This window comes from Trichinella spiralis (assembly GCF_000181795.1).
Source record: "Trichinella spiralis strain ISS 195 chromosome Unknown Scfld9, whole genome shotgun sequence".
NCBI classification, from domain to species: Eukaryota; Metazoa; Nematoda; class Enoplea; order Trichinellida; family Trichinellidae; genus Trichinella; species Trichinella spiralis.
Genome location: NW_003526948.1, coordinates 6,479,294 through 6,503,809, shown reverse-complemented (window position 1 = coordinate 6,503,809; position 24,516 = coordinate 6,479,294). Strand labels below are relative to the sequence as shown.

Sequence of the window (24,516 nt, the reverse complement as noted above, 5' to 3'; positions counted from 1 at the left end):
AGGCAACAATTTTTCTTTTTAATGGGCCACCAGGAATATTTTTGAATGGAAAATTTCCACGCCATATAATTTTCACGTGTCATGACAGTTTTTTTTTTTTGAATTGTGAAATGCAACAAACATTGCCAACTGTGATGATAGCTGTGTATTAATTTATCGAAAAGTGAAATTTGAATAAAAAAAAATTTTTTTCTCCCATTGACTGACTGAATTTCTCGAATTTGCACTTTTGAACTTTGAGCAAGCAAATAGCCTGCCAGTGTTGAAAAGTGAACGCTTGAGAAAAGTGCACATGTTTTCAGAACCGGTTGTTCAGCGAACAACAGAAAATGGGGTCAATAATTTACAAAGTAAACAGCACTAACTGCGCTTTACCGGCAAAACGAGGTCATTGGAAATGTTCACTTTATAGTTTTACGATCGCTTTGAATTCTTCTGCTGGAAAATGAAATTTTATTATAAAATGGGAAATAAATTTCCCAAAACGCAACGCTCGACTCGTTTCTGATCATTAATCATCATCCATCTCTTTACTGTATATCACTTTAAAACAAGGCCGTCGTCAGTCAACTGACAGACAGACAAAATTCTGCCGGTGATGATGATGAATAATAATTTTCCATATCGTATATTCATATTTTTCTTTGTCTATGCATAAATTTATTTCCGTTCGTGCATCTAGTTTTCTGGCTGTTTGAACAGAAATGTTAAACTTGTAATAATTTAAAACCAACCGGCAAACTGATCATCATCGCCGTTCTCTCTCTTTCTCTTCGTACCAGGCACGATTATTATACACATACGTATATTTTATAGATGAACAAATTTATGCAAATAATCCAATTTCAAACGATGAAAACTGAATGAAATTTTTACATTTTTATCACTGACCTATATACGAATATATGTAGAAATAATATCGAAAACAAATACAAATATCATTCGCAAAAGTTTTTCGTTGTTTATATGATAATTTACGACTTTGTCATTGCGGCAACGAAACCAGTATTCGGGTCGATTTTCAACGTTCACTTTCGTATGAATTTAACACTCGATCACATTGGATCCGTGAATTATTATTACTAATTTTTCCATTTTCAACTGACCCCCACCTACTCTGGCAATGAACAATTTTTCACTTTTCGGCGATTGATCAAATTTCAACCACACCCTATTTATTTGGGATGAAAATATTTGTTTATAACTTTTTAAACTTCAAATTCAATTCAAATTGCAATATTTTTGTTTCCATTCACATTAAATTGTTCCAATAAATCAAACAAACCTGCATTTCTTTCTTCCAACAACTACCAAAATCGCATTTCTATTCACAATACAGTAGCATTTTGATTATAAAGATCCAAGTGATCAGCTATAAATAAAAGGAAGCTAATTTGAACGTTTAAAAACAATTCCTATTTTCCCAGCCAGTAATATTTAAATAGAAACAACATTTAAGTATCTTGAGCTTGTTAATTGAATTGAATCAAATTCCATTTGTGCGCTTTCTCTACTCGTAAAAGGCTGTTTGCTCAAATAGCTCAACCATTCTCAGTAATTATTTATTTTATCAGTTGGGTTTCATTTTCAAAGTTTACCAAAGTGAATAAATGAAATTGTCAACGTTTCCTGATGCGATCATCTTTTTTCTCCACGTCAAGTAAGCATCAATGAATGGAGCATATTTTGAACGGAAACTATTTTCAAAATATGAAATTATAGATATTGTTGTTCTGATGACTATTTTCTTCATTCTTCTAACTTACTTCCAACTTGTTTAACTGCTTATCAAGCTTATCATGAGCACTGTTTACTTTGCTGTTTCCGAACTCCATGCTTGTTAGTTAAGACTGTTTACAAGAAAGCAATTTGAATTTACAATATATAAATGATGAAAGTGCAACGAAAATTAGCAAATTATTTTTTTTTTTAATTTCAGTAACACTTCCAATTGTAAATTTCATCTGTTTTTTAATATTTGGCATTACTTATTATTAAACGAATCATCCAGTTTCCATTACACGGGTAAGCTATCACACGTTTGTTTGCATTAGTTTTTCCATGCGCACAAAATATGAACTACTAGCCAATGATGATGGTCAGCTTGGTTTGACAGATTTATTATATTAACACGGTTTTATTAAATTAGCTGACAATTTTTAATTACCGAATCGAGTTTAGACTAATTGAATCTAGTATTAATTATAAGCTTATTATTGTTATTTCACATTCGATGATCATTAATTAATTCATTCATTCCACTTTGAAAATTCATCTTTTTGTCAAAAGTGCAATTATTTCCCAGAATTTACATACATACTAACGAAAAACTTATTTTCAAAAGGTTTTTTGTACATGTTGCTTCGAACACAGGAAAACCAATTCTCTTTAACAAATAACCAATTTATTTACAAGCACGACTATTATTATCGTTGCTGCAATCTTTCACAGAACAGAGAATCATTCAAAAGTGGACAAAATGACAAAATTTCACATCAAGAGAAACTGTATTCAGTTTCATTCAGTTCAATTCGGCTAACATTATCGACGGATTTTCCAAATAGACTTTAAACAGATTGCTGAACTTTGCCACCATTGCTCCATCAATGATTCGGTGGTCAGCTGCCCAACTGACAGGCATGATGTTGCACATTTTCAAATTGCTCTGCTCGTCATATCTTGGCAATTTCTAGGAGAATATTCAAATTTAATTAATGATCAATCGAAAATTTTTAACATACCTGAAAACGGCCGACCGCACAAATCGCAACTTGTGGAGGAAAAATGACAGGTGATGCGTACGTGCCTCCGATCTGAAAAGAAAAAATCCCATCAATAAAAATAACAAATGTGCCGTTGTTTTATTACTAACCGAACCAATGTTGGACATGGTGAACGTTCCTCCGACGAGTTCAGCATTGGTCAATTTGTTGTTCAAAGCTTTGGCTTGCAAGTGGGAAATCTGCTTAGCAATTTCAATGATGCTTTTCTTCTGACAATCACTTATGAAAGGTACGACTAATCCGTCCGGCGTGTCGACGGCAAAAGAAATATTATGAGAAGTCTTGATAGAGAAGTAAAGTAAAATTAATCAGATTAATTTTAAATCTTTGAAAACAACTACTTTGCAAATCAACTCCGTTACAGTATCATTGAGATGTGCATTCAACATGGGAAACCGGAGCAACGCTAAAGACAAAGCCTGGAATTATATAAAAAGGAAAATTAATCAATTATGAACAATAGAAATGTAATTTATTTACCTTGATCTGAATGGACAAGTATGTTATTTTCACTTTTTCCAATTCATTCATGGACATGAGACTGTGTCGTAATTTGATCAACTCATCCGCGTTCACCTTCAGCAAAATTAACATAATTATTATATTCGAATGAATTATACACGCTTGAAACAGAAACTTCATCGCAATAAGTAAAATGAGGAATGCTATTCGCTGAAGTCATAGTTTTCACCATCGCCCTTCTGTAACCTCGAATCGGGATCACTTGATCTTCAATTAAAGCTGATGTCGTCGAAAGTGACTTTTTCTCATCTTCAGCTAGATTGAAAATATTTATAAATGAAAACAGTTTAAAATTTTATAATAAAATATAATATACAAGCATCAACATTGGCAGAGATCACGTTCAACAAATCTTCTTTAAGAATTCGACCACCAGGACCGGTACCTTTAATTTCACTCAAATTGATCTATGAATAATGACAAATTTATATATTCAAAAAATTCACAACAAGGAAAAAAAAAATATATTTCAAAGTAAAATTTACCTTGTTTTCCATTGCTAATCTTCTTACGGATGGAGTTGTAATTACAGTCTTTTTGTCCTTGCTAACTGTAAATGAATCATCAGATGCTACTCTTTTCGGAATATCTTCTGATTGATCAGCGGCCTCGTCGGGAGGTATATTTTCGGATCCATCTTGAAAAAGAATATTCCTTTAATAAAGCTTGAATTTTCTGAAAAATCGTAGCAAAGCAGATCGATGATGGAATATAAAAACGTGGCATTTGTTTTTCCAATTATTTTTTCTTATTAACACAATATTCAATAATAGTCTAATTATTGATGCATAAATTAATTATGCCAAACTGTGTTGCTTGAAAACAAGTCGAATCAGTAGAAAAAGCAACGCGGTGGAATAAATGTATAATGAACTTTTCAACTAGAGGCAAAGCGACTTGTCTCGTACGAGATTGATTTGTAATAAACAGTTGAAAAATAAGCTCAGAAATCACTGAACAATCTATATGCTTCTAATTAAGATCGTCTCAGCCAGTGTTTGCTAATTTCCCATGATATGCAATTTTCCACCATCAGAGATCAAGACATTTAGCTAATTATTGATTCAAACAGTCAACAACATCGGCTGCAGAGTTAGTTGACGATAAAAACATCAGAAAAGCTAAAATCAAGTCACTCAGCATATTAAGTTTAAAATTAATTTTAAAAAGAAAATATTATTTAATATTTCATTATTATTTTTTGAATAATAACAATACAAATTGTTCACCTTCAGTTTCAACGTCCAACAGTGGAGAACCGACTGGTACAATTTCGTCAATTTTACAATACAATCTTCTCACTGTACCGCTGAAACGACTGGTAATTGTCACGGATGCTTTGTCACTTTGCACATCGCAGAGATTTTCAAATTCTTGAATTTGATCACCAATTTTCACATGCCTGAATGAAAAAAAAAATAGAATAACAAATAAAAAAGCTGAATGAATTATAATTGAACATATTGTACAAACCACTGCTTCATCTGTACTTCTGCAATTCCTTCGCCAATATCGCTGAGACGTATCTGCATTATTCTCCCACCAAGCACTGAAATTCATGCACAACTATCAAGAAGAAATTACAAATTGTTGTTTTTTTTCACATTAAACACAACATGATAAAATTTAAACATTACAACAACGGTAATTTTGAAATTCAAATCTACTAAAAAATATCACCATAAATTTGTTCAACACAAAATATATACTTTGTTTAATTTCTTTTTTATTCATAATTTAAAAAAAACAATTTTTTTACTTTGACAATGATGAAAATGATGTTTGCAAACGTTCCATGGTATTTTGGAAATTTCCCAGAGCAGAACTTTACGCGACAGAAGTAAACGATGAAACATTTTTTGCGTAAACAAATTTTCCAAACATCCGCACACTTACAGTTGAAGAAAAGATTTTCAGGAAACTAATCTGTCAGATCAATAAATGTGTAATTTGTATAAAATTAATTAATATTTTACAAAATTATTAAAATTTTATTAATTATTGTTTAGGAACTTTAATTCATTCAGTAGAGCTATGTTAAATGATGTTTGTTTTTTAATTTAAGATGTTTTAATTTTTTTGAAGATTTAAAAAACATAAAAGAAAACATTTTTTAAACTATTCCAGTAGCAATGTGAAGCAATGTTGTACATATTTTCCAATTTTATTATGAAAATATTTGACCAAAATTCACAATTCAATACAATTATAATTGTACAGCGCAAATTGTTGAAAAAAAAATATAAAATGTACTTTTTTTTCATTATTCCACAAATTTGAAACAATTGTTGTTAATTTTTTATCATTAATGTGAACCATGACAGAAAAAAGAATCAATTGATTATTGACATGATATAAATTTGCATATTCAGGAGATAGTAACAAAAATGAGTAAATAAAATTGATTAGTGATTCAAAGAAAGGAAAAAGAACATATATTTTAACACATCCATCCAAACGATGAAAAATAATAAATAAACAAAATTAAAAAAAAACAAATTTTCCCTATATAATCATTACTGTGTGCGTGTGTAGGTTGAATTTTTGAAGATTAGTCACAGATTGTTTTCATATAAATGAAATTTACTTTGTTTGTTGATCAATTTTGAAGAAGATTGAAATTTGGAAATTTTTACATTAAAACAAAAACAAACAGTCCGGAAAACAGGAAATTTGTTTGCGTCGAAATGAATCATCACAAGGAAAAATTATTAGTGGGAAAAAAATTGATCATTTTTCTTCTTATGAATGGAAAATTTTAATTGATTATGAAAAATGGAAAATTTTCTACTTTCGAATAAAGAGGAAGTTCATCGAAGAGTTTAAAGAAAATATGAGAAAAATGTCCGCAAATCTGGTTTATGCTTTCAATGACGCAATAATAGAAAACACGTCGCGTCATACGATACCAGCCCGAGACTATTGTAGGCTTTTTCAGTGTAGTTGAAAATTCCCACAACGGCAATATCAAAGAACGTCCTTGACAGTTAGTTGATGAAGCGTCCTCTAAAGAAGTTCCGTACCTTTCCATCGTATATTATAATTTAGGACGGTAAATTGTCACATTGAAAGTGTATAAATTGATCAGCAGCTTTTCAAATGGAATATTCCAAAATTCTCTGAGCTTATTTTTCTTGTAAGCAACATATCTATATGTATATTCAATTTAGTAATTATTCATTTATTATTTCACTTTTTTTTTGAAATGAATATTCTTATTGATGATGATGTGAGCATTCTGATGTTAATTATTTTTCCATTGGAAAAAGAAAATTATTTGAATAGAAATATGCATGCTGTAGTGAATGCTCTGTTTGTTCAGCTGATAGGTTTCATCAAATAGTTACTCAGTTGGAATTTGCATTCATTTTCCTCAGACAAATAGAATAATACGAATAATAACGACGAAACGGACATTTTTTTTTCTTTGACAAGTCTTCTGCAATAAATTTCATTGAAATTGTGAACAATTGAATTTTTTCCACTGCCAATTTGTTGTTTAATCAAAAAAATTTTCCAAAATACATTACGTGCATGCAAGCTTATTTCATCCGGATTTATTTATTTTTTCTTCTTCTTCAATTTCTGGCATGCTCGATAAAATCAAACTGGATTGCATTGTTTATTTATTTATTTATTTGTTTGTTTATTTATTTGTTTTTTTTTTGGCCCCCAACTGATTTTTCTTCAGCTTTGTTCCTCGGTGGTTGACGTCATTTTATGATGCACTTGCACGGAGAACCGGAATGGTCGACGAGTTCGTTTTGATTAAATAAAGCTGCAAAACAGCCAGCCGTGTGCGCGTTTGTTCAGCTTTTTACAACCAACCTCGCACGTTCGTGCTTTCCATTCATTCATACGACTGAAAAATTTGTACTTGAAGGTGCGGATCGATTGTATGCATCCTAAACAACATTAGCCGTCGTTTCAATTTCCACTGTACTGGAAATCGATCACTGGTGAACGAAGCTAACGGACGGATCATTTCGGATATTCAGAAACAGACCCCCAACTGACTGCCAGCAAAACAAAATATCCGAAAAAACATTTTGCTAATAATTTCCTACAAGTATGACGTCACCGGATTATACGAGAATGATTTTCATCACTGCCAACGTTGCATCTCTGATGAACGAGGTAAATATGCAAATTTTCCCATTCTTTTCGAGGATCTTTTGCAAATAAGAAAACGGGGCGGTAGGAGAAAGTTGACAAACAAAACCAACTGTACACAATCAATCCATGCAATTGAAAAAAAAGTTCGACTAATAATTTACTTTGATATTGATGAAAATATGAAAAATCAAATGATGGAAATGTTCATTTATTTTTGCATGATTTACTTGTTGATAAAAAAATTTTTTTTTCAATTATGAATATTTTTAGTCAAAAAAAGTTTTGGAAAATTGGTCAGCAACGGTTGCAAAAGAAATTGGTGATCAAAAGCCAGTTTTTGCTGCAATACATTTACAAGGTTTGAACAACATCAACAACAACAATAACAACAACAACAACAACAACAACAGCAACAGCAACTCTTCTTCTTCTTCTTTCAGTAATGCTGATGAATTTTTGAACAATTTGTTAAGGTGAGCAAACAAGTTTAATAATAATAATAATTCATTCGTTGTATTCTGTGATTTGTGTGTTGTTTATACCATTGATTTGTATTTTCCAAAATGGGTTTGATATAAAAATTTCTAATTAAAATTTAAACTTTTCTCCCATTGGCCAAAGGGAGTTGCAATTTTCAGTGCGTCGTAAAATCACGCTCTCGTCGATGCCATACAATACAATAAACAACACAATAAACGTGTACTCTTTACACATTGCTTACAAATCACCGGTCATGAAAATAGTAATAAAACTATCACGACATGCTGTTCTCATTTTCTGTACTTTTCCTTCAAAAAATAAAAAAGAAACATCCAACTGATTTCCACTTTTTTTTCACTTATTCAATCGTTAATTTGCATATTGAAATAGGAAAAGTTCAAAAAAAAAAGAAAAAAGAATGACTGACATTAAATGGAAAAATGTTTCGATTAAATTTCACATTTCTTTTTTTTCCCATGCAATTAATTTTCACAAACATCTCCAAAAAGAAAAAAAAAACAAAATTATTCAATCAGACGAAAGTAATTTTTTTTTTTAATTTCTTTCTTTTTCTCAGAGAAATTTCTTCAAATCCTGCAATGATGGAGTTCGATTGTTGCCGAGAAGTGAATGCAGTGGATTATTTGGTGAGCATGTATAATTTTTATCATCAAACATTGCACTGCTTGTGGTGTCATAAATATGGTTTTTTTTTCTATTCTAGGGAATGTGCAACATTTATTATTGTAAAGCGATCGCCCAACCTGCTCTGTACGATTACAGAAGTAATCGATTATTGTTATTTCTTTCTTGATTATTATGCAAAATTTCGAAACATGCTTCCAGTGAATTCCTACGTGACAGTGAAAGGCGATTTGCACGAATCGGCCAATCAAAGCAAAAATGTCGATTTTGAAAGAATCGGCGGCAATACCGAAAACCCAGTAGGATTCATGATGACAAGATGGTTGTTACATAACAAGTGAATTTAAATATTTTTTTATAAACAAAAAAAAACAATTAGTCACATAAAATACTTTTAGATCATTTGATTTCGTCAATTTGATACTGAGTCCTGACAATTCACCATTAGATGGATGTTTAAATGTAAGCGATTAATTTGTCGGATTTATTTTGAAAATATCAACTAAACACAACTAGTGAATTTGTAAATTTTCAGTGGCCATCGGAAAATTCTCATCGTCGAAGACACGAATTCAGTTTGATTCTCGAAAGGTATATATATTTATTTATTTATAGAAAAGAATTGAAAATTTTTATTTAATAAATGATTACCAATTGATTGCAATTTTAAGACTTGAAACTTACATGAACGAAGAATGTGTGGTGTTTTTTGGAAATTTCAACTGTTCAATTGATTGCGAACGTTTTTTGAAGGTAAACAATTTTCAAACAGTATTACTGTATTGAACTACAGAAGAAAAGATGAAATTGATTAATCAGGATCAAATGAATTTGAACAAAGCGAGAATTGTCGAAAATGACAACAACGACCAATTGGAAGCTTACGATTTGTCACTACGAGTAAAATTTCAATATTTCAAAATATGTTTAAAAAATTTTTGGAATTTTTCAATTTTCAGAAAATTTTCACAGTTACACGGACCCAGTTTAATTTTCACGAAAATCACGACTGGCTATTTGGTACATGCAATGGTCAGTTGGTTAGAAAATACGACTGTGAATTGGAACCATTTTTGAAAGGATCCCTTTACGAGCCGAACATCTATTTCGCACCCACGGATCCGTACGAATTGGGACCAACTTTTGGCAAAGAGCCGAACTTTGTACGCACCGAATGCCCAGCTTGGAGAAGTCGAGTTTTGATCAATCAAAGAACCCGAGAAAAAATACACCACGTGAAAATTTAATCTTGTAAAATATTCAAATATTTACCAATCTTTTTTCTAGGATTCTTTCAGCAGTTCTGGTCTTTATTATGGATTAGTTGGCGAGGCAGAATATCTTGGTCAAAGCAAGGTAGAAAAACGTTCAAATGTTTTCCCAAACAGAAACGTTTAAATTTAAATCTTCCATTTGCAGCCTGTTGCGATGATTTGCACAATTTGTTTGAAATGATATGAAAATTATGGACGAAGAAATTTTCTATTCACTTGGTTTATTTTCTTTTACGGTTGCAGATGGCAAAGCCATTATTTATTATTAATTATTATTTGGAAAGTGTTCTGTTTTGAACAGAGAGAAAGAAACAGGGATGGATAATTGATTATTTATTATATTGCCAAAATTGGAAAAATTGTCGGTATTGGTTGTTTGGAAGTTATTAAATTTTGTTTCATCATTGTTAAGATGGTTTATTCTTTTTTTTTTTTCAATACTATTGGAGAATAATTTTCCCCATAAGATGAACGAAAAACCCATTTTACCGACAACCAAATTGGACATTTTTATTACTTTGCTAATCAATATTTTAAAGAAGAAGAAAAAAAAGATGAATATAATAATAATATTATTATTATTATCACCGCATAATTTTTCGCCCAATAATTTTGAACTTGTTGAAAATGAATTTAAATTTAAATGATGTGTAAGAAAATGTCCACTGGTCAGTCGAATGTTGTGAATCACAGACACGTGTTCACTTCGACCGTTTTGATGCATTCTTTGCATTTGACATAGCAACACCAGTGGAATTTGCAATGGCATCGTTCGGATCTTTTTTCAAAACGTGTAACGTAGCCTCTACCGCAGCAGAGCAGACCACAACCGTCGATAGCTTTGGAAGTTTTGTTACAAACTCGCCCAAATGTACCCAAAGTGCCGGTGGCGTTGTTGGGATTACAATAATCCGGCGATTCGTGCAAATAGACCAAATCTTCCACAGTATGCGGTTTGAATTGGGAATGGGCCGGCGCTAGCATAAAGCGAGAATTGACCCGCCTGGGGACCACTTCGGTGGCACCATCGAATTTATCTTTCAAAATGTAGCCGACTTCTCTGAACGACGGCATAACACGCCAGCATGTTTTCACTTCGCAGGATCCAGAAACTCCGTGGCATTTGCATTGAATTTTCATGTGCTTTTCTATTGCCTGTAAAAAGGAAAAAGTTCACTTTGCAAAAAAATTACACACACAACACATATTCAAGGGCATACTTTACGTCCGGCTTCGTTGTTGTGCAAATTCATTTGAACTCTTTCTAAACTTTTATGTTTGCGTTTTTCACTGGCATCGACAAATTGACGTGAAAATGCCGTCCCATAGAGAACATTATCCGAACAACCAGCCCATTGGAAACCTTGATCATGAACGCCGTTCATGCTGTTGTCGCATCCGCATTTTTCCAACTTGCCATTGCTGCAGTCGTGCGTTATCATGTGCGCCACACCGGCCGAAGTGACCGCGTGTACAAACGCCGCTTCTCTCGTACCTGAAAATCCAAAGAATGAAAAAAGGAAATTATGCAAATATTTTCGGACGATCAAAAAAAAAGAACAACGAAAAAAATTACCGGCTTGCAAGACACGCCCGAAGTAGTAATTTTCGTCGTTGGAGGTGCAGTTCCATCTTCGATTTCGAAATTGGAATTGACATTCGACAATCGACATCAAAGCGCCCATTTTTACACTGTTCATGTGTTCAGTATTTTGACGGCAAAGCCGTATTTGACGCTTGTTCAAACCCATGATGGTCCGACAGACGCTCGTACTGAACTGCGTCATCGACGAAAGATGGGCAACAGAGCTGAAAAATTAAACATATACAAAGAGATTATTGTGCAACAGGCGTCCATTGATGGTTTGTTTGTTTGACTTTTCGAGAATAGAAAAGTATTTTTATTGTTCAATAAACATTAAATGGTGAAAAATAATTTTTCAACTCGTCTTATCAGACAAAACAAGCTAACAGACAGACAGACAGACAGAATGCTCGATGATTGAAAAAGAAAATTCACAACAAACTACTTTTGCTCATCTTGGTTGATTTTTTCTTTTTCTTCTTTTGCAACGTCATCACTGTCAACATGTATTCAACGTACTTTTCAATTTATCTTCACTGAGAAAAAAAAATAACACCGACACTCGCACTGACTCTTATTACCGTCCAAATTTGTACAGTAAGAGAGTATGCAAATTTTTCCATTGTTTCTTTCGAAAATGGTTGGCTGTCGAAGGGTTGTTTATATTGTTTTTTTTTATTTCTTTGAAATGCAATCTGCGATGAACAAACAAAAATGAAAGTTGATCGAAATAAATAACTGCACATTATCGAGTGTCACTTGGGGGGGAGAGAGAAATTGCAAACGGGGGGAGGAAAAAAAATATTACCGATAATAAAAATAAATATAGAATCAAATCGAGTACGTAAAATCGAACGTTGTAATTTATTGGCCTTTTTGGTTTGATTGTATTGATGGAAATGATAAATTGGACGACGACGAATTTAACTTTGCTCCGAAAAATTATTTATCAATAAAATTTCACAAGATGAAAGAAAATATTTCGTGTAGTGATTGAAAAAAAAAAGTATTCCACCGCATAAATACGAAATGATAAGAAAAACTTGATAGCCTCCTTGAACTGAAATTGAACATTCGCTGCTACGTTGTAAATCATTTTTGTAATTCTTCTCTTCATTCTATATGTAATAATTAATATATGTTTTTCATTTTCAACAAACTGTTGCACCACATTACGTTTTTCTTTTTCTATGTATAACATTGAAAAGAGAAAAAAACTACATTTTACGTTTCCCAGAATACAAATGCAACATTTGGGGTTAAAACGTTCAATTGCAACTCTGCCAGTTTTGTCATCATTGAAAAAATAAAATTCAAATTTTTCTCATCATATTATTTATAGAAAATTATTAAATTGAAATTTAACCGTGAAAAAAAGACACTCACAGCCAACCGATGTTGCTGACTCCGGTGAGACACAAACACAAGAAGATAATCATCCATTGGTAAAGAGATCCGATGAAACAAATTCGAACCGGCATCACTGTACGTTCAATGGTCGTCTGAATGTAGTTGAAATGGACCAAGTGGAAAATCCCAATGCAGATATTTGAAATTGATACAAAGTTGATCGACCAATGGGAGAACGATCAAATCATACGCTGAATTTATGCACCATTCAGCTGCCGCTGTCTGATGCGATTTGTCGTTCTTTTTTGCCGATGATGTGGCGGTGAAAAGCAGAAAAACCAACAACAGTAATAATAATTGTAATTATTATTATTATACAAATTTTATTATTTTTTTCACATTCAATTTTACCACACTTTTATGTGTAAAGTGGAAATTTCAAATAACACAATTCGTTTGTATCTTTTTTAAAAGAAAACAAAACAAAACACCAGTATTGAATATGCAACGTTTTCTTTTTCTCAGTCAGTAAATTTGCATACAACAGTTGTCATCCACTGCTATCGGCGTCGATGGCGATGCCGGTGACGACGCATCTGGGCCGAAGCGATTGGTCGAAAATTGAAAATCAAATGAACAAAAATCGCCAAAACTGCCATCGCAATAATCGCAACAAATATGATCAAAATTTGAAATATTACAAACAACCGCATCTCAATTTTGGGACTGTTTGTTCAAATTAAAAAAAAAATTAAAATTTTTTTTTCTCCAAATTGATCCTGCAGTTAATAGGAGAAGACGCTTTCGCGTACGTCGTGCGACGAACAGAAAATGAACATCGAGGAAATTTTTTCATCCAACCCATCTCTAACATAACTGACAAGATGGAAAATTTTTCACTCATTCATTTGTCATTTTCAAAAATTCAACCAATAAAAATTATTCTATTTTTTTTTGTTTATTTTACTTTTCAAAACAAAACATTGAAAAAAACCAGTCATCGTGCTGTCTTTGGAACAGTACGACGAAATTATACTTTTGTCTCAGTTTATTGGAAATTTTTTGAAAAATTTTCATCCACTTGTTGTCATTGTTTCAAATTCACCCGTTTCATTCTTTTCAGCCGCCCACTGTGATTACAACTTTCCAAAAAGCATAACAACCACAATTGAAAATTTTTTTTCTCCTCTTTTTCGAATGTGAAAAAAAAACTTTAAACAATTTTACAGTAAACAAACACATACGGTAATCTTTTTCATCTCATTTAAACTGGCTTGATTTTTAGTTCGAAAGCAAAAAAATATCTGCCAACAAACTTTACAGATGTTTGTGAATGTTCGAACATTTGTTCACCAACTCCAATTCGGAATGATTAATGCTGACATTTGTCATTCGGGATGCTCAAAGTGGAGTGAAAATTTTTCTGCACTATTCAACGATGATGATGATGATGATGATCATTTTTTTTTATTTTTAGTTTTTACATCAAAATTTGTATCCAATGACCAAAATTTCAACTGATATCAGAAACAGAATTGTGAAAACAGAGACAAGGAGAAAATTTCAAACTAAACAAATAAAACTCTGATTTGACGAAAAAATTCAAAAGCTGTAAATTTTCATCGACAAACAAACAAACAACACTGAAATGATGCTCCTGATCGAAGTATCAATGTTTGAACTTGAACAATTTTGCCATTGAATATTTTACAGATATTTGTTGCACTTTTCAGCTTGAAATGCAGATTTTTGTCATTCGATGCCCATTATCATCATTATTATCTGTTTTTCGACCGTGACAGTGTTTATTTTGAGAAGATTTATTGAAAATTGTTCGTTGATAAAATAGTCAAACACGAGCACAACTGCTTTCCTTCGACTGTTGTAACTTTTGTAATTTCTTTTTCAAAAATGAAATAATTTTTGAAATTAAAAAGTAAACAAGCATTTTGCACAACTTTCGTTCGATCAGTATGTTTGTTTTTCGTCTTGCTCACAATCACTAATCATAATTTTCAAACAACCCACAACAACAACAAATAAACTTGTTTAATTTCTTGTTTTTAATGTCTTCAATCGTTTCTTTTGCATAAAACAAATCAATTACAAAATTAACATATAATTTGATCCAATATTTTTCGAAACAGTTATCAAAATAGAATCAGTACAAACAAACAAAAAAAAAATAAGCACCGTAATGATTGTTTTTTCTTCTTTTTTTCAAACCTTGCGATCAATTGTATCTATGAAGAGTTCTTCAACCGCATCTCAAGTGAATGAATACGAAAATGTGTTCGCGATTCGACCAAATAATTCTTGCATTCTCTAAAATTTCACAATTACTGTAAGTGTTTTTAATTAACATAAACGAAAAAAAACACGACGATAATATTAAAATTATGATTGTTAAAATAAAAAGTTTCAATTATTTCTTTTTTTTTTTGAAAACGAGACAACGCCCAATTGTGCAGACAAAATACAACATCGACGAAGATAATTTTTATCTGGAATAAAATGGAAATGCAAGAAACCGATTTTCTCGACTCTGTTGCTGTGCGGTTAATTTTTCTTTTTGTTAACAATTCAAACATGCCTGCAACGTCAATTTTTTCTACCCAAATTTTCTCTTCGTCGAAATATGGTTGTGGTCGAATATTTTGTCCAGAACGAAAAGTTTCGTCATACTCAATCGACCACCGTATTTAACGTAAGTAAAATTAATTTTTTTTTTCTTATTATTTGCATTTCGTAAAACTTACTTTGCTTTTGTCAAATAGTTTTTCACCGATTCCACATTACCGCTTTCGTAGTGCAATAGTGCAATTTCCAAATAAGCATTCGATAATAAATATGTGTTCACTTTAAGATCAACTTTTCTGTAAAAATAAAAAATATATTAAGCAAAAAAAATTGAAGCAAAATTCACTTACCGTGATATCACTTCCATCAGACATTGTTCCGCTTGAAAAGGACTCTGCAAGTGTTTCAGGCACATCGCTTTCATGAACAAATACAGACAATAATCATCCGCGCTGACGTCTGCAAAATGATGAATTATGAAATTATGAATATATTTTTTTTTCTTAAAAAAGAATCATTTACTCAAATTACTCGATGAATGACCGGCCAAAAGTTTGTATTTACTTTCAATATCTTCCAGGACAGCTTTCATAGCGATTTCATTGTTAGCCAAGCAAGAAAAACCACCATAAAAATAGATTAATTCCTGAAAAATTTCCACAAGTGAAATATTTCAAAAAAAATGTTTTTTTTAAAAAATATATCACTCACGTAAATTGGAATAAATAGAAAGTTGTGATTGAAAAATTGGGCAGATTTGGTGACGCAAAATTTTTCCAAAGGAAGCGATTTTCCACTGAGTTTTACTTTCAACAATGGCACTTGCCTGAAATTTGATTAAAAAAACAGATAAACAATAATATATTTTTTTTCCACTCTACTACCTCATGTATTGTAAAATTTTTTCCCTGTTCTCTTCGACGTTGGCATTGCAGTCGGATGTATTCTGCGCAATAAGCAGGGACGCGCAAAAATATGCATACGAAGATCGAGACCAGTGATTTTCCACGTAAAGCAGATCGGCATATTTGAACGCTTGTTTCCAATTTTGTTGAAACGAATTGCAAAACATCAATTCCCAAAAGCAAATATGATGAAATCCTCGCATGGTCGACTGTTGGTCAATGGATTTTTGCAACAATTCTTCAGTCTTAAAAAATGAAATTATTTTACAATTAGTTAGTGTATATTTTTTTTTGAGCTAATTCACTTTGATAAAATTTCCATGTATTTCTGCATAACGACCCGCAAAGAACAGAACCAATGAACTCTGAAAAAATGATGAATCAACCTCTTTTACCTTATGAATGATAATATAAGAAGAAAGCGTATATTTCATTCAGTTGTAAAAGCATCAGTAGAAAAAGAAAATTAATTATAAGCTTCGGCATGTTACTTTTGGAAAATGCATGAGCAGAGTACGTATCAAAGTTTTTGATAATTCCAAATCAGATTCTCCCGTTCCAAGACAATAAACAACAATTAAATTCCAAACTAGCAAAACCAAAGCGCTGAGAGGCCAACGGAGGGTGTGGTGCATAAAAGCGGCGCTTTTCAATGCATTTAAAGCGTACACTCGATCCCCTGTAAAAAGGAATAAATCAATTTGTCTGTGTATGATGGATGAGGTGTGAAAGTGGGGGGGGGGGGATTTTGATCAAAAAATTTACCGCTAAAACCAGCAAATTCGAGCAGTCGTAGAACTCGTTGTGGAAGCGCTGAAACTAGCAAATTGAAAGTCCCATAGCCGAGCTTCACTCCTGACTCATAATGAGATCGGATATTTTCATCAGTCCAAAAATGGGACACCAAATATTGTACACATTTTCTACAATAATGAATTTTTTTTAATTTAATTCAATTTTTTAAAAATATTCTTACAACTTCAATTTTACATTTTTCCACCGTGGAAATTTTGAAATCTTATTATAAAAATTACTCACTTGTATGACATGTAACAAGTACGTGACCGGACAGCGCCTTTGATAAAATTCATCAAATTTTCATCTTGCACAAATGTAAGCAAAGCACGTTCAAGTAAAGCTTCGGCATAGCACAGTTCAGCATGGAGTTGTTCTGATTAGAGATAAATAGAAAAGAAATATTGATAATAAATTTATGAAATTATAATTTTCACCATATTACCTTGAGTGTAATTGTTTTCGTCTGCAGAAATGCTCAGATTCACCAAACGATCGGTCAAATTGTTCGGCTTGCGAAATTTTTCACAAACACTGCTAGCAATTTTGGTCAAACCTACAGCCTTGTTCACATCCTTCTAAAAATTATATTATTAGTGTTTTTTTCTTTTGCTTAGTTATAAATGCTTTGCTTTATTTGCAAAATGCTCACTCTGAACTAAAAAATAAGAAGCATTACCAATTCGTCGAGTATTTTCATTTGCATCTAAATTTTAACATCTTACAACTAATAACAAGTTGAAATAATTGAATTGTAGTGAATTTATAAATGGGAGAAAATGAAAAAAAAAAATCCTTTTTTTCTTCAACATAAATTGTACAATTTGTACTTTTAATATTTAACAATGCAATAACATATTTTTCATTTACAAAAATAAATCATATCCATTTGTGTTCTTGACATCATTTTTGACTAATTTCTTGAACAAACACAATAAATTATGTATAAAAGTATTAATTGCTCAATTGTTATGTAAAGTGAAAGTGGTAATTGATTTCTTCTTTCTTTGTCGCATAATTTTTAAATGATATGAAAAAAATTAATATTAATCTGGTATTTCGGTTGAAATTATTATACACAATGTTGATAAAATACTAAATGGGAAAAGTTATCAGTAGCTGAAATGATAGAAATTTGCACAGGGCATGTTGAAGGTCAATTTAAGATAAAAATCTCAAAATCAAATCAGAAACCAAAAATTTCTAAACCTCAAACTGAAAGCTGGTTCTTCTTGCAACGTTTTAAGTTTCAAAACCTGCTCAAAGTATACGAAAATGACCACCTTACAGGTGATTCACCTTGGCATTTTATAAGAAATAAATAAATAAATACAATAATTTTTAAAAGATATTAACAATAATTTAAATAAATAAATTATTTTTTTTCCAAATGGCATATTTTCAACATACTTCGTCACATGTCATCACCGCTTTTATGAAGGACAGTGTCGCGAAACCCAACGAATGATACATCGATTCGTTAGCTCTGAAAGTTGTACACAGGATAAAGTAAAACCATCTGCATAATAAATCACAATATTGAACAACTGATAGATAGTACTTTGGTTCCATGTACGCGACCGCCTCGTCAAATTGATTGTTGAAAAACAGATTCACCGCATGCCGGGTATCCTCTATTGAAATTTCTAGATCCCTTTTGTTCGCCTCTGGCTGATCTTCCAGCGCATCTTGAAATTCATCCTAAAAGAATAATTGCATACATTGGCAGTTTCAATTCATCAACAAATACCACTGATCATTGAATGCTGATTTCAAAATGCAAAATAATTGCTTACGTTTTTTTCCTCAAATAATGTCATCATTGGAATATATATATATATATATATATGCTCAGTTTTTACGCAGTGTTAACATTACCAACGTTGTGTGTGTGTGTGTCACATCCGAACGTAAAATCGCATAATGAGCACACATGTGTAATGTTAAAAAGAAAAGGATATGACGTACAGCATGTAAAAGCTGTTGCACATTTTGTTAAGTTTGTTGTTAATTGTGCAGCTTTGTTGAGTTTCTTTTTTTCTCTTTTCTATTCGATTTCTCCACTTGATTATTTACATAAAAAGTCACGCTAAATAGTAGAATTTCAAATTGTATATCTTTAACTTGACAACAGATATATTTCTTTGTTTTTTTTTGTTGAAAATTATTTCTAAAATGTCGAACGAAGCAGTAAGTTTTGCACAATTTTTAGCTGCCAATTGAAAAACAGCAGCTTCCAGAGAGACAACTCTGGAATTTGCTTTGGATAAATAGAAACGTCAGTGAAGTTATTTTGCATAAGATAAAATTTTCTTATCTTCGAATTATATTGCATTATTTTGCATAGTTTCCTCGCAGCAGCTGCTTATTTGAAGTGGAACAACATGATGTGCAATTAATTAATTATTAACCAAGCTTGAAACCACTGCTTGATCAGTTTATATTTATTCACGAACACACACACACACACACACACACAGACAGACTCATGCATGCATGTGAAATAATAAACCTGTTCTTTTCTTTATTTAAGAAGCTGAATCTGTTGATATAATTTAATCTTATAATAGTTTTAATCTATAATTAATGGGGATTTTTTTTTCTAAAAATCTTATAACAGTGAAAAGCTGAAATTCGTTATATTATGAAAGCAGAAAATATTGATTATAGAGTGGAACAAAAGAAAAAAAAATCATCATGTCATCTCTCAACTGTGATTCATTCGAGTTGCAAAATACATATGCGAATGCATCATTTTACAAATGTATTGACAGAAATAGTCGGCATTGTGCAAATAGAGATTCATCATCATCGCAATGCTTTTTGCAATTTTTTTTTCAACTCTTCCAAATGAGCTCATCGTGAAGGAAGAGAATCAGGAAAAAAACATCCTGACTAAAAATGCAAGAAACAGTGAATGAATGGATTTTTTTTTGCTGAACAAAGTCGTGCATCGATCAATTTGAAAGTCGAACTAGCAAAGGGGAGTGGCAAAAATGCAGTTTTCTCTTTTCACTCACTCACTCACTCGACTCTCTCCCACCGTGCGAACAAATCAGTAGAAATGAAATTATGCACACGCGCGCGCATACACACACAGACACACAGACAATGCAAATTTAACTGCAATTTTCAAATAATCCAACAATGCAATAAAGTTGCAGTTCAAGAGTCAGTTATCCATTTTAAAGAGGAACGATGGGATAAAAACACTTAATACTCTTTTTTTATATGGAACAAAGAGAAAAGGTTGTTTTGTTAGCTTTGATTTCTTTTTTGTTTGTTTGTGCTTCAATTAAGATCCATTTGAATATTTTGAGCAGAACAAAATGCACAGAGAGTGGTGGAGTGAATTTTTATAGATTGGCAATAACGAAGTTTTGAATAACCTGCTATAGTGAATTCCGCTCTTTATCAATGAAGAACAGCTTTGGCTTGCACTTTATTAAAGTTGAAAATCAATATCATCATCATCATCTATCCATCCAGCTTGCCAGTCAGCCGGCACTATTCTTGAGAAAATGTCCAAGATGAGAGCACTAGTCAGTCCGCTTGTTATGAAGCATCATGAATTTTATAATAAATTTCGAAAATGTCTTCATAAACAGACCAATATCATAATTAATAATACTGTTTGCGTTGCTAGTTTTGTTTAATTTCTAATGATTAGTCGCAAAGCAACTGAAAAATCAGGTTAATCAAATGTGCAAATGCAACTTGCAGAACTAACTATATGCATATATATATATGTACATAAGAGACATGTGCGTGTGTTGATCATCTATAATTAGAAATGATTATTATCTTATTCTTGTATTTCAAAAGTGGATGAGAGAGAGAGAAAAGTATAATTTTCCCAGTAAAATTAAATTGGTGCTACCAGCAACGTGTGGTATAAATATAAAATTAATCTAATTATCGACCAAGTGAGCAACCAAGCATGCCAGTTGGATAAGAATTTTCAAACATGAACCTCAAGTATCACAAAGAAAATTTCTCAGAGAGCTAAAAGTACAATTTCCCAGTGTCGATTGTTATCCTCTTTTACAGATGAAATATTCTCAAGAATAGAAAATGCAAAATTTGCAATGATGAGTGAGATTGAGCGTAAGAGAAAGATGCGTGCAATTTAGAGATGCATATACTTTTGAAAAATAGTTGATTTTTCGTCATTTTCAAATGAAAATTCCTCTCAAATTTTACGTCTAAAAACGAAGTCATCACAATTTAGCTTGGCTTAGTGCAGCAACATTCAGTCAGTTTTGTTCATTCAGCAGCTGCTTTTGACAAACGCGTTTGCCTTGTTTCGATGCGAAAGAAAAAATTATAAGAAAATGATGCTTCTCACTCAATTAACTCAATAGCAAAAAAATAAAATAACACCAATTTTTTTTCATTTTCTTCAATTGTATCCAATATTTGAACATTGAATTGAAATTTTTTTTTCTTTTAATATACAGCAAAATGATCTTACCAGCACAACGTATTCGTCGGGATCAACGGCGGCCATATTTTTCACATTATAAAAGCCAACTGAAGCATCTTTTCTTTTCAAGAACTTCTTCGTATTGTTGGTTCTGAAAGTAATTGTAAATCAAGAGAAAAAAAAGTTGTTAATCAATTAAAATGATAATGTTGTTGTTGTTGTTGTTGTTGTTGTTGAAAAATTAAAATCATAAAATGAATAAATCGTAATATATGCGACCTCGCTTCATAAGCCGTGTACTATTGAAAAGTTGACGGTCACGCTCGTCGTTCAACCAGCGGTTGGTTGCTTGCTGGTCATGCATGACAGACAGACAGATCTGCGATGGAAGAAAACGTCTTCTCTCTGCATGGAATCAATAAAAGCCCCGAGATGAATCAGATGGAGAAGACAAAACATGAAAATGAAATTTAATAACCACAATATTGTCGTGTTGTGCAGCAGTGTATGTTGAAAATTGAAAGCAAAAACCAGAAAAAAAACCAATAATTAGCATACAAACGGTAATTAGCAGGGAAAAAAAGAGAATAACAATGAAACCGATTGGATTGAAAGTGTGAAATTGTCGATCGAATGGAAAATGGACGAAATTAACGGATGAAAAATTAATAAATTGATAAAAATTAATATCAAACCGACGGTGGGCGAACGTTTGGACCGCTTAAACGTCGCCGTCAGTGCAGAAGGCTAATTACACACGAGTACTGTTTGAAATTATTGAACAGCTAATTGACAAAGCTCGAAGTGAATGTTGAAAACCCGTTCAACCGTTCAGTTGATCAACTAAATTCAGTGCAAATGCACAATTATAACCATGCAACCAGCGTTCACCAGTCGAGCATCGAAACGCTCGTTGCCCACAAGTACATCCAGCAGACAGAAGATCCCCACGTGCTGTGCACAATGCGTACATTTACATATGCAAACATAACATGTGTGAATTGGGAAGCAAGATTAAATTGAACACTTGCAACACGAAATTGGCACTAGCTAACTGAAAACTATCATCAACTAGCCAATCACCATCGGCTGAGTGTAAATAGCAGCGCCACTTCGAGCAAAGCCGGCATGTCAACAATTTTCAACATCTCCGGACTTGACATGATAGAAATGAAGTCTGTTGCATTTGAAAATTTTCAAGAAAAAAAAAACCCAACGACTAATTTCGCATTCAGTACATTTCAATATGAAAAAAAAAGAATATCGCATGTTCAAAATTTTGCTCTTTCAATTGATTTATTTCATCATCCAATTCTGCTAACATGATTCAGTCATTGAAATACAAATGTTTTGCATATGCATATATTTGCTTAATGGAAATTTACCAATTGCAATGACGCTCACTTTGGGCTCAGGTTTCTATTTCATCAGATGAGATATACTTTGTTGGATATGAATAAACACGTCTGCATGTATGTAATATTTATGCGTAATGCTGTTTATTACTGGTTGGAAATTCCCAAAATTGGGACGCACACGCGACCGACACGACCATAAGTTGAAGTCAGGTTATTAATATAGTCCGATTGAATTGTCCTTTTGAAATTGAATGCGAAAATGAAAACAATTTGAGACAAGTTTTTCCATTCATACTATTAAACATTCTATATATATAAGTGTAACTTGGGAATTTACGGAAATGGTGAATTGTTCAATAAAATTAATGTCGAAGAATAAAAATGCAAATTTAAATAAAGAAATGAGCAACAGTTGACATTTGACGTGCAAAACAAAGAAAATACAGAATGCTAATCGTTCAATTTACAAAAGTTTGCACTTTTTCTATTGGCACCAACGTCTCGAAAATAATTAACACGTGTTGATTGCTTTATTTGCTAATACTGACTATTAAGAATTAATTAACGGACGTGATCAAATCCACTGAACATTTGAGTAAATAAAAATATGCATGCACAACTAATGTGAAAAATAATAATTTAATCCTGTAGAACTACTGGCTAATTTGCAGTCTACAACGACGTAATGTTCTTGTAATAAATTCTGTTTGTTCTTTTTGCAAAGATTTATTTGATTATAAAGTGATCATTGTTAATTGAAAAAAAAGTTACCTGTAAATTTAATGGAAAAGTTTCTCATTTTGAAACGAAATTTTCTTCAATTTTCAAATTATCATTTCGCATTTCAACTCTGCACGGCATATTTCATTAAATGTTTAATATACATTTATCAGCGGTGACAAAGCAGACGTAGTAAAATTGAGATGATTTTTCAAACTATTTATCACAATTCAATTTTCAATTAAGCAAAAATTTAATCAATTACTTTTAATCACAACGGATTATTGCACGTGTCGTTCTGGAATATTTTTGATTAATGCGAAATGTCAAAACTAGCGCAGAACAGGGATGACAAAAATATACATTCAAACTAAGAAAAATCCCCATTTGCAATAGATTTACAAAAATTTGAATGAAATGTTCAAGCCTGGAGCGTTGGAATGTTCGCCACCGATGCAGAGTAATGAAAATGCTCGACAAAAATGAAAATTAAATATTGATTTGAAAAATGTACACAAATTAATTATTTGTAAAAAATAATTTTAAAACAATCCTCATATTTACCTGTTATTACTATCAGCAGTCCATTTTTACCGTCTTGCTGCCCTTTGGAATTTATATAAACTATTATTACTGTAAGTACATGACGATTACATACATTCAGTGTTATGAATTTAACGATGTATATTTTTCATAAAAAAAAGTAGACGCTTTATTGAAACAATTATAAATTGCATCATTTTTTAATTTAATATTATTTTTACAAGACAAGATTAAACACCACTGCGTATTTGTGCATCTAGATTTTTTTTACTTTTTACAATTTTTTGTAAAAATTAAAAAAAACATCTCATATATTAAAAAATAGAACATTTAATCAAACGAACCAACAAATAAATGATATCATTAAATTTTACTAAATTTAAATTCAAATCGAATACTGTAAATTTGAAATGTCACACAGTGTCAAAGGTATA

At 31.8% G+C, this 24,516-nt stretch overlaps 4 protein-coding genes across 4 annotated transcripts; 1 reads left to right on the top strand and 3 right to left on the bottom strand.

The window, feature by feature from the left end:
* Positions 1-2,050: 2,050 nt before the first annotated feature.
* On the bottom strand, positions 2,051-4,841 carry Tsp_10193 (putative alpha keto acid dehydrogenase complex, E2 component, dihydrolipoamide acetyltransferase; the record flags this gene model as incomplete). Its single annotated transcript, XM_003372385.1, has 7 exons — positions 2,051-2,103; positions 3,264-3,359; positions 3,421-3,560; positions 3,622-3,712; positions 3,791-3,942; positions 4,535-4,707; positions 4,779-4,841. Coding segments are annotated over 7 exons (736 nt in total), but the record flags the coding sequence as incomplete, so codon positions are not given.
* A 2,535-nt stretch (positions 4,842-7,376) lies between these two features.
* Positions 7,377-10,001, top strand: Tsp_10192 (putative type I inositol-1,4,5-trisphosphate 5-phosphatase). Its single transcript, XM_003372384.1, has 13 exons — positions 7,377-7,442; positions 7,692-7,779; positions 8,060-8,163; positions 8,479-8,556; positions 8,626-8,686; positions 8,748-8,883; positions 8,945-9,008; positions 9,082-9,137; positions 9,218-9,299; positions 9,366-9,446; positions 9,506-9,781; positions 9,834-9,902; positions 9,966-10,001. Exons 1-13 carry the CDS (start codon positions 7,377-7,379, stop codon positions 9,999-10,001), a joined length of 1,197 nt encoding a protein of 398 aa, XP_003372432.1.
* Positions 10,002-10,507: 506 nt separating this feature from the next.
* On the bottom strand, positions 10,508-12,896 carry Tsp_10191 (protein Wnt-4). The gene is made up of 4 exons (XM_003372383.1): positions 12,792-12,896; positions 11,397-11,629; positions 11,041-11,315; positions 10,508-10,975 (listed from the first exon to the last, which is right to left on the bottom strand). The coding sequence occupies exons 1-4, from the start codon at positions 12,884-12,886 to the stop codon at positions 10,508-10,510; spliced, it is 1,071 nt and encodes a 356-aa protein (XP_003372431.1). The 5' UTR covers positions 12,887-12,896.
* Positions 12,897-15,012: 2,116 nt separating this feature from the next.
* Tsp_10190 (TPR repeat-containing protein C1orf34-like protein) lies at positions 15,013-18,855 on the bottom strand. The gene is made up of 13 exons (XM_003372382.1): positions 18,832-18,855; positions 18,446-18,736; positions 17,481-17,613; positions 17,279-17,411; positions 17,006-17,163; positions 16,732-16,919; positions 16,546-16,605; positions 16,220-16,485; positions 16,047-16,161; positions 15,900-15,981; positions 15,686-15,794; positions 15,515-15,631; positions 15,013-15,097 (listed from the first exon to the last, which is right to left on the bottom strand). Exons 1-13 carry the CDS (start codon positions 18,853-18,855, stop codon positions 15,013-15,015), a joined length of 1,761 nt encoding a protein of 586 aa, XP_003372430.1.
* Positions 18,856-24,516: the final 5,661 nt, after the last annotated feature.